Raw genomic sequence first — 10,963 nt, forward strand, 5'->3', positions numbered from 1 at the left:
TCTTTTAGAAATGCATGCATAAATCTGTATTATGGAAATATCTAAAAGAGCTGTGGCACCTCATAAGCCGGTCAATGAAGTTCCAATGTACAGAACAATGTACAGAGACCAAACACAATGAGCATGTGTGTTTACAACAGTAGAGTGTTTCTATGAACAGGCCCTATATTCCCATACCGGTATTTACTAAGTATGGCGAGAGAATAGGTTATGGATTTCAATTTTGAATGTACAATCCTCGCATTCCCTCAGTAGCATCTCTTGAACTTGATGAGTTTGTGGAAGGCCAGTTTGAACTCGTCATTGAAGGCGGTGTAGATGACGGGATTGATGAGCGAGTTCAGGTAGCCAAGCCAGGTGAACACGTCGAAGAGCACTGGGTGGAACCAGCATTCTTTGCAGATGGCCAGTACCAGGGTGCCCACGAAGAAAGGCAGCCAGCACACGATGAAGGCTCCCAGGATGATGCCCAGCGTCTTGGTGGCCTTCTTCTCCCGGGCGGCGCACAGACGCTTCCTCTCCAGCACGCTGTCAGCCAGCTTCACCTTCACGCTGTCATTGAAGAGAGGCAATCCACCTCTGCCTCCTCCTCCACCTCCGCTGGTTCCCCCTCCGTGGTGCAGGTGGCCCTCCTGGTTGGAGGCGGAAGAGTTGATGGAGCAGAGGGAGGAGCCGGCTGACGTCTGGATGAGATGGGCCGTGGTGAAACGCTTGCCGGACGACGCCGGAGTCTTGAAGATGCGCGAGCGGGCGGCCACATAGATCCGGCCATAGAGGATGATCAGCAGCACGGTGGGCACATAGAACGCCCCCAAGGTGGAGTAGAGAGTGTAGAAGATCTGGTCCGTGTTCACCAGGCACTCCATCACTTCCTCGTTGGCCTTGCCCTGCCTCCAGAAGAGCGGCGGTATGGAGATAGAGATGGAGATCACCCACACCACTGCTATCATCAGGCCCGCTCGACGCATCGTCCGGCGCTTGGAGTACTCCAGGGCATCGGTGATGGCCCAGTAGCGGTCCAGCGCGATGACACACAGGTGCAGGATGGAGGCGGTGCAAAAAGTGATGTCCGATGACAGCCAGATGTCGCAGACGATCTGCCCCAGGGACCAGGTCTTACTCACTGTGTACACAATGCTGATAGGCATGACCAGGATGGACACCAGCAGGTCTGTCACGGCCAGCGAACCGATCAGAAAGTTGGCTGGCGTGTGCAGCTTCCGGGTCAGGAAGATGGTGGCGATAACAAAGGCATTGGACAGCACGGTGGCCATGGTGACGATGGCCAGGATGGCCGAAAGGAAGATCTGCAGGCCCAGGAGAATGGCCTCATCCCAGGGTGCCTCTGAAGGTACAGGGCTCTCTGTGGCATTGGTGAAGATTGACTCAACGGAGCTATTATCCTGATCCATCTTGCCTTTCCCCTGTAACCCTTTGTTCCAGGTCTAGACAAGCCACATCACCGCAATCGATCAGAGCCTATGGTTCACTTTGTCTTCTCCGCATGGTAAAGAGGACTGCATTGATGGATGTCACTGTTGGTTGTCACACGTATCCATGGGACGTGATGGATCCTTTATCCCTTATTTCACTCTTGAAGACACACTGGGTTATTTGTATATCTCCATTTTGATCGTCTCAAAAGTGATGACTGTTATTTAGTTTCATATTAAAGTAAAGTGGTTGTCCCACTGGCTATCATAAGGTGAATGCACCAATTTGTAAGTCGCTCTGGATAAGAACGTCTGCTAAATGACGAAAATCTAAATGTAAAAAATATTAGAGATTTTGGTTATACTCGTACCATTTTAATGCACAACTATTGGATTTACTACAGTTGCTGAATCACTGTCCATTTCAGTAGACACACTAATATTGGTTTGACACTGCAGTCTGGCCAAGGGACGGCAGAATTTGTATTCTGCTCTGCTTCCTCGCTCGCCCTTATCGCTCTTATCTCCCCTCCAGCCAGACCGAGCACAACACCACAGACCCCGACTCCCTATCAACTACTGCTTTGATGTTCTGGTTCTCTTTCAATAACCCTCGGTGGGTAAAGTCCACACTCATAGATGATAGTGATACACAGGGTTGGCTCGCTCTGTCCTAGTTTAAAGCTGAACCAAGGGGTTATTTAATTTGGTTTCAGAGCTAAAGGCTGGGCGGTCCAGTCGTGTTGATGTTGAGGGTGAGCTTGAACATTAACATGATCCACATCACGCGGGGAGTCCTTTTCAACCGGTCCAGTCATGGACAACAAGTCAATATCACTTCTTCATTCCATATGTTTTTGGCTTTGCCTTAGAAATAGAAATTCTCAACTCAATGCGATAAAGGCGTTTGCAGACTCCTAGTGAGACGAAGCACAGCATGTGCTCTATTGATTTTCGGTGTGTGTGTCTAACTTCTTTTCCTGTCAAATCTTTGTTGGTCAGTTAAGCGTTCAGGTGTGAGGTCCAGAGGGGAATAGCACTGCACAGCTTATTCCAGGCTTCTATTACAGCATGCCAACCTAAGAAGAAGAAAGAGAGAGAAATAAATGGGGTGCGTTAGAAAATGCAGAGGAGTCACCATTTCAAACCGCCAACAATCCCACCTACATAAAGTATCCTACATGCAGTGATACGCGTAAGAATAAACAGTACGTGACCTCGACCTCTCTGCAATCTCATGCCATGAGGCATATTTCTACCACCTACATTCCCATACCCTCATTTTCAGCCATTACATCCAAGATTGATATTACAATCTTAGGAGTGGGGCTGTAACGTGAAGGGCATCTCGTACATGCCTATACCATAATGACATGCAAATGGATGGTCCTGTAACACCTTTCTGGTTATCATTTCAAAAGAACCACTGATTGCTTTTACAGGCACAGGATGGGGACAGGTTATGGTATATATGATAGGATACGTGGAACGCACTACACCTATATTATACCGCCTACGGCACAACGGTGGCCACTCTGCTCAATACTGGAGCATCACAGGCACCGTACCTAATGTAATGGTAATGTGCCGGCCAAGTCCACAACTGCCAGCTGTAAGAAAATGTGTTATGGGGGGGAGGAGCAGCAAATAACATATTACTCTCAGTACACCTGCCCGCAGTACCTTACGTTGCAAGTTTGAAAACGTAATTATTGGCACACATAAAGCCACAAGGTTAATCCATTATACTATTTGATTTGAATGAAGGAACCCCAGAAGGAGAAAGCACTCAGCAGGACACAACATTCCCCTGCTGTGGTAATCCCTGGATATAATTTTGACATTTAACATCAGATATGCCAAGTCCTTGGATTGTTTTGCATATTCAAGAGCATTTTAATACATGGATTATTTGATTCAAATTATTACATTTAATATAAATGAAATAGCCACTGCCTCTGACACAGGACAACCTGCCACTAAGTGCCTGTCTCATAGAGTCTCCAATAGAGGAAACCACTAGGAAGCATGAGCGATTAGAGCTGACAGGTTGATGACATGACACCATCTACTCCGGGTCTTTCAGGTGAACACAACACGTCAGACCCTACACATACTGATCATTGAAAATATGTTGAGCTGTGCCAATAATTGTTTTCCCTTGTCCTTTTGAACCCTTTCGTTGATTTGCGTTGACCAGCAATATATGTCCCATGATGCCTTTTAGTGGGTGGAAAATGAACATATGGAACTTGGAATCTTTCGCAAATTAAGGACAGGGGGTGCTGAATATGATAACTCTTTATCAATGCAGAGCAATAATGGCAACACTGTCAATGTATGAAAATAAGCAGGGTTTATGTTGCTAACGAGGAACTGATCCATAAAGCAGTATCCAAATCCATCGAATGTTGTGATCACATTATAGTATTCATATCTAGGAAAACCACAGTTCCAAAGGATGGGCCTAATATTTTGTAGTGATTCCTATGTTGTTCATGTAAAGAATATTTGTTGGTCTGTGGTGTGAAATGAGGAGCAACCAGACGCTGTACTTGACACATTTATGAAATTGCTTATTCCAGTTACTAATAAGCATGCACCCATTAAGAAAATGACTGTAAAAACTGTTACATCCCCGTGGATTGATGAGGAATTGAAAAATAGTATAGTTGAGAGGGATGAGGCAAAAGGAATGGCAAATAAGTCCGGCTGCACAACCGATTGGCAAACGTACTGCAAATTGAGAAATCATGTGACTAAACTGAATAAAAAGAAGAAGAAACTACACTATGAAACAAAGATAAATGACATAAAGCTTTGGAGCACCTTAAATGAAATCTTGGGCAAAGAGGCAAACTCAGCTCCATCATTCATTGAATCAGATGGCTCATTCATCACAAAACCCACTGATATTGCCAATTACTAATGATTTCTTAATTGGCAAGATTAGCAAACTTAGGCATGACATGCCAGCAACAAACACTGACACTACACATCCAAGTATAACTGATCAAATTATGAAAGACAAGCATTGTTCTTTTTTATTTCGTTAAGTGAGTGTGGAAGAAGTGGAAAAATGATTGTTGTCTATCAACAATGACAAGCCTCCGGGGTCTGACAAATTGGATGGAAATTTACTGAGGATAATAGCGGACGATATTGCCACTCCTATTTGCCATATTTTCAATCTAAGCCAACTAGAAAGTGTGTGCCCTCAGGCCTGGAGGGAAGCAAAAGTCATTCTGCTACTTAAGAATAGTAAGCCCCCTTTACTGGCCCAAATAGCCAACCAATCAGCCTGTTATCAACCCTTAGTAAACTTTTGGAAAAATGTGTGTTTGACCAGATACAATGCTATTTTACTGTAAACAAATTCACAACAGACTTTCAGCACACTTAGAGGGGAGGACATTCAACAAGCACAGCAAAACTGATTATTAAAATATTGTGGGAGCTGTTTTGTTAGACTTCAGTGTGGCTTTTGACATTATCGATCATAGTCTGCTGATGGAAAAATGTCTGTGTTATGGCTTTGCACCTCCTGCTATATTGTGGATAAAGAGTTACCTGTCTAAAATAACATAGAGGGTGTTCTTTAATGGAAGCCTTTCCAACATAATCCAGGTAGAATCAGGAATTCCCAGGGCAGCTAGGCCACTTACTTTTTTCAATCTTTACTAATGGCTATGTATGCGGATGACTAAACACTATACAGTGAGGGAAAAAAGGTATTTGATCCCCTGCTGATTTTGTATGTTTGCCCACTGACAAAGAAATTATCAGTCTATAATTTTAATGGTAGGTTTATTTGAACAGTGACAGACAGAATAACAACAAAAAAATCCAGAAAAACGCATGATTTTCATTTTAATGAGGGAAATAAGTATTTGACCCCTCTGCAAAACATGACTTAGTACTTGGTGGCAAAAACCCTTGTTGGCAATCACAGAGGTCAGACGTTTCTTGTAGTTGGCCACCAGGTTTGCACACATCTCAGGAGGGATTTTGTTCCATTCCTCTTTGCAGATCTTCTCCAAGTCATTAAGGTTTCGAGGCTGACGTTTGGCAACTCAAACCTTCAGCTCCCTCCACAGATTTTCTATGGGATTAAGGTCTGGAGACTGGCTAGGCCACTCCAGGAACTTAATGTGCTTCTTCTTGAGCCACTCCTTTGTTGCCTTGGCCGTGTGTTTTGGGTCATTGTCATGCTGGAATACCCATCCACGACCCATTTTCAATATCCTGGCTGAGGGAAGGAGGTTCTCACCCAAGATTTGATGGTACATGGCCCTGTCCATCGTCCCTTTGATGCAGTGAATTTGTCCTGTCCCCTTAGCAGAAAAACACCCCCAAAGCATAATGTTTCCACCTCCATGTTTGAAGGTGGGGATGGTGTTCTTGGGGTCATAGGCAGCATTCCTCCTCCTCCAAACACGGCGAGTTGAGTTGATGCCAAAGAGCTCGATTTTGGTCTCATCTGACCACAACACTTTCACCCAGTTCTCCTCTGATTCATTCAGATGTTCATTTGCAAACTTCACACGGCCCTGTATATGTGCTCTCTTGAGCAGGGGGACATTGCGGGTGCTGCAGGATTTCAGTCCTTCACGGCGTAGTGTGTTACCAATTGTTTTCTTGGTGACTATGGTCCCAGCTGCCTTGAGATCATTGACAAGATCCTCCCGTGTAGTTCTGGGCTGATTCCTCACCATTCTCATGATCATTGCAACTCCACGAGGTGAGATCTGGCATGGAGCCCAAGGCCGAGGGAGATTGACAGTTCTTTTGTGTTTCTTCCATTTGCGAATAATCGCACCAACTGTTGTCACCTTCTCACCAAGCTGCTTGGCGATGGTCTTGTAGCCCATTCCAGCCTTGTGTAGGTCTACAATCTTGTCCCTGACATCCTTGGAGAGCTCTTTGGTCTTGGCCATGGTGGAGAGTTTGGAATCTGATTGATTGATTGCTTCTGTGGACAGGTGTCTTTTATACAGGTAACAAACTGAGATTAGGAGCACTCCCTTTAAGAGTGTGCTCCTAATCTCAGCTCGTTACCTGTATAAAAGACACCTGGGAGCCAGAAATCCTTCTGATTGAGAGGGGGTGAAATACTTATTTCCCTCATTAAAATGCAAATCAATTTATAACATTTTTGACATGCGTTTTTCTGGATTTTGTTGTTGTTATTCTGTCTCTCACTGTTCAAATAAACCTACCATTAAAATTATAGACTGATCATTTCTTTGTCAGTGGGCAAACATACAAAATCAGCAGGGGATCAAATACTTTTTTCCCTCACTGTAACAAAGAGCTGCAGTTAGTTTCAGAATGGGTGGCAAGGAATAAGTTAGTCGTAAATATTTCTAAAACTAAAAGCATTGTATTTGGGACAAATCATTCGCTAAACCAGTGGTGGAAAAGGTACCCAATTGTCATACTTCAGTAAAAGTAAAGATATGTTAATAGAAAATGACTCAAGTAAAAGTGAAAAGTGAAAGTCACCCAGTAAAATAATACTTAAAGTCTACAAGTATTTGGTTTTAAATATACTTAAGTATCAAAAGTAAATGTAATTGATCAAATGTACTTAAGTATCAAAAGTAAAAGTAAAAGTATAAATAATTTCAAATTCCTTATATTAAGCAAACCAGAAGGCACCATTTTCTTGATTTTTTAATTTACGGATAGCCAGACAATTTACAAACAAAGCATTTGTGTTTAGTGAATCCACCAGATCAGGTCGCAGGGATGACCAGGGATGTTCTCTTGATAAGTGTGTGAATTGGACCATTTTCATGTCCTGCTAAGCATTCAAAATGTATTGAGAACTTTTGGGTATCAGGGGAAATGTATGGAATAAAAAGTTAAATTTTTTCTTTAGGAATGTAGTGAAGAAAAAGCAACATTTGTCAAAAATATAAATAGTAAATTAAAGTACATATACCAAAAAAAACTACTTAAGTAGTACTTGAAAGTATATTTACTTAAGTACTTTACACCACTGCACTAACCCATAAACCTAAACTAAATCTGGTAATTAATAATGTTGAAATTGAGCAAGTTGAGGTGACTAAATTGCTTGGAGTAACCCTGGATTGTAAACTGTCATGGTCAAAACATGTTCATCCAACAGTAGCTAAAATGGGTAGAAGTCTGTCCATAATAAAGCACTGCTCTGCCTTTTTAACAACACTATCAACAAGGCAGGTCCTACAGGCTCTAGTTTTGTCTCACCTGGACTACTGTTCAGTCGTGTGGTCAGGTGCCACAAAGAGGGACCTCGGAAAATTAGGGCAGCACGGCTGGCCCTTAAATGTACACGGAGAGCTAACATTAATAATATGCATGTAAATCTCTCATGGCTCAAAGTGGAGGAGAGATTGACGTCATCATTACTTGTTTTTGTAAGAAGTGTTGACATGCTGAATGCACCGAGGTGTCTGTTTAAACTACTAGCACACAGCTCAGACACCCATGCATTCCCCACAAGACATGCCACCAAAGGTCTCATTACTATGTAGAGCCATGGCTATAACTCTTTTCCACATCAGATAACTGATGTAATAGAAAAGAAACAGATAAAAACAGACCTTATGGAACAGCTGGGACTGTGAAGAGACACACACAGGCACAGACACACATACACATGATAAGACACGCACTCTACACACACGTACACATGGATGTTGTATTGTAAATATGTGATAGTGGAGTAGTGGCCTGAGGGAACACACTAAATGTATTGGGTAAAGTGTTATGAAATGTAATGTCATGTAATATTTTAAACTGTATATAACTGTCTTAATGTTGCTGGACCCCAGGAAGAGTAGCCTTGGCAGCAGCTAATGGAAATCCTTAATAAATACAAATACAAAATATGCCTGAAATGACCTGGCTGCAAAATGGATACTTCTATTTTGGTGGGTTTTGAAAGAAAACAATATGGCTACAAAACGAAAGTAATTCAACACAAGAAGGAGAGGGATTTGAAATATAAAATGAATGTAACAGGCTATGATTAACAAGTTCCGTGTGATAACTCAAAGCTTATAGGCTTTCATGTTGTTTATTTCCAGAAATAATTTCATGTTTACGAGAATCCACCAGCTTTGAAGCGTGGCTGAAAATAAAGAACGGAACTTCACTGACGAGGTGGTTGAGATTTGACCCCGACAGTTTGTTTAATTATGGTGCTGAATGAGTGTTAGGGTATGTCTACTCCTGTAGTTTCACAGCCCCAAATGACAGCCCAGGAAGATTGTCCTGTGCATGTTTCATCCTGATATGACACAGCAAATCACCTCCATTAGCAGAATAGAAATGATTGACAAGTAGCCACTAGAGGAGATTACGCTTTTATAATAGTGTGACAAAATACAAGCATTTTGGATTCATTTGCATCATGCTGTTTGCCAGAAGCGCAGGTGTGTGGGAATAAATAGTCTTTGCATAAATGTCAAGCAAGTCAGGGGATTATTCATAATTTATGCCTAATTTCTCTAGCTAATCTCCATGGAGATGCCAACGAGTCTGAGGAGGAAGTTGGCTGTCATACTTCAGAGAGGACGTGTAGATGGAGATCTGATTAAAATCCAAAAAACTCTAAGTTATACTTTGATCAATGGGAGTCTTTCCCCATATGCAAAGTGATGTGACATTTCACAGACAAAATAGACACTAGAGAGCTTTAAGCAATTAAAACGATGCAGACCATAGATATGTTTTGCTTTTGAGGGTATTTGCTTTATACTTTTATATATTGTATATACAGTACCATTCAAAAGTTTGGACACACCTACTCATTCCAAGGTTTTTCTTTATTTTTACTATTTTCTACATTGTAAAATAATAGTGAATACATCAAAACTGTGTAAGGGCTATTTGACCAAGAAGGAGAGTGCTGGAGTGCTGCATCAGATAACCTGGCCTCCACAATCACCCGACCTCAACCCAATTGAGATGGTTTGGGATGAGTTGGACCGCAGAGTGAAGGAAAAGCAGCCAACAAGTGCTCAGCATATTTGGGAACTCCTTCAAGACTGTTGGAAAAGCATTCCAGGTGAAGCTGGTTGAGAGAATGCCAAGAGTGTGCAAAGCTGTCATCAAGGCAAAGGGTGGATACTTTGAAGAATTTCAAATATAAAATATATTTTGATTTGTTTAACACTTTTCTGGTTACTACATGATTCCATATGTGTTATTTCATAGTTTTGATGTCTTCACTATTATTCTACAATATGGAAAATAGTAAAAATAAAGAAAAACCCTTGAATGATTAGGTTTGTCCAAACTTTTGACTGGTACTGTATATATTTATATATTGTAAATATATATACACTACCGTTCAGAAGTTTGGGGTCACTTAGAAATGTCCTTGTTTTCGAAAGAAAAGCAATTTTTTTGTCCATTAAAATAATATCAGAAATACAGTGTAGATACTGTTAATGTTGTAAATGGCTATTGTAGCTGGAAACGGCAGATTTTCTATGGAATATCTACATAGGCGTACAGAGGCCCATTATCAGCAACCATGAGTCCTTTGTTCCAATGGCACTTTGAAAGGCTAAATGATCATTAGAAAACCCTTTTGCAATTATGTTAGCACAGCTGAAAACTGTTGTGCTGATTAAAGAAGCAATAAATCTGGCCTTCTTGAGACTAGTTGAGTATCTGGAGCATCAGCAATTGTGGGTTCGATTACAGAATCAAAATGTCCAGAAACAAATAACTTTCTTCTGAAACTCGTCAGTCTATTCTTGTTCTGAGAAAGGAAGGCTATTCCATGCGAGAAATTGCCAATAAACTGAAGATCTCGTACAACGCTGTGTACTACTCCCTTCACAGAACAGCGTAAACTGGCTCTAACCAGAATAGAAAGAGGAGTGGGAGGCACCGGTGCACAACTGAGCAAGAGGACAAATACATTAGTGTTTAGTTTGAGAAACAGTCGCCTAACAGGTCCTCAACTGGCAGCTTCATTAAATAGTACCCGCAAAACACCAGTCTCAACGTTAACAGTATAGAGGCGACTCCAGGATGCTGACCTTCTAGGCAGAGTTGCAAAGAAAACGCCATATCTCAGACTGGCCAATAAAAATAAACGATTAAGATGGGCAAAAGAACACAGACACTGGACAGAGGAAGATTGGAAGAAAGTGTTATGGACAGACGAATCGAAGTTTGAGGTGTTCGGATCACAAAGAAGAATATTTGTGAGATGTAGACCAAATGAAAAGATGCTGGAGGAGTGCTTGATGCCATCTGTCAAGCATGGTGGAGGCAATGTGATGGTCTGGGGTGCTTTGGTGGTGGTAAAGTGGGAGATTTGCACAGGGAATTAGGGATCTTGAAGAAGGAAGGCTATCACTCCATTTTGCAACGCCATGCCATACCCTGTGGACGGTGCTTGATTGGAGCCAATTTCCTCCTACAACAGGACAATGACCCAAAGCACTGCTCCAAACTATGCAATAACTATTTAGGGAAGAAGCAGTCAGCTGGTATTCTGTCTATAATGGAGTGGCCAG

General features: G+C 42.1%; 1 protein-coding gene across 1 annotated transcript; it reads right to left on the bottom strand.

Moving 5' to 3' along the window:
• Nucleotides 1-248: 248 nt before the first annotated feature.
• Nucleotides 249-1,412, bottom strand: LOC311121989 (5-hydroxytryptamine receptor 1D-like; the record flags this gene model as incomplete). The annotated part of the gene is made up of 1 exon (XM_084196416.1): nucleotides 249-1,412. The coding sequence occupies one exon, from the start codon at nucleotides 1,410-1,412 to the stop codon at nucleotides 249-251; it is 1,164 nt and encodes a 387-aa protein (XP_084052542.1).
• Nucleotides 1,413-10,963: the final 9,551 nt, after the last annotated feature.

Source organism: Coregonus lavaretus, assembly GCF_964263955.1.
Source record: "Coregonus lavaretus genome assembly, contig: HAP1_SCAFFOLD_447, whole genome shotgun sequence".
Classification (NCBI taxonomy): Eukaryota; Metazoa; Chordata; class Actinopteri; order Salmoniformes; family Salmonidae; genus Coregonus; species Coregonus lavaretus.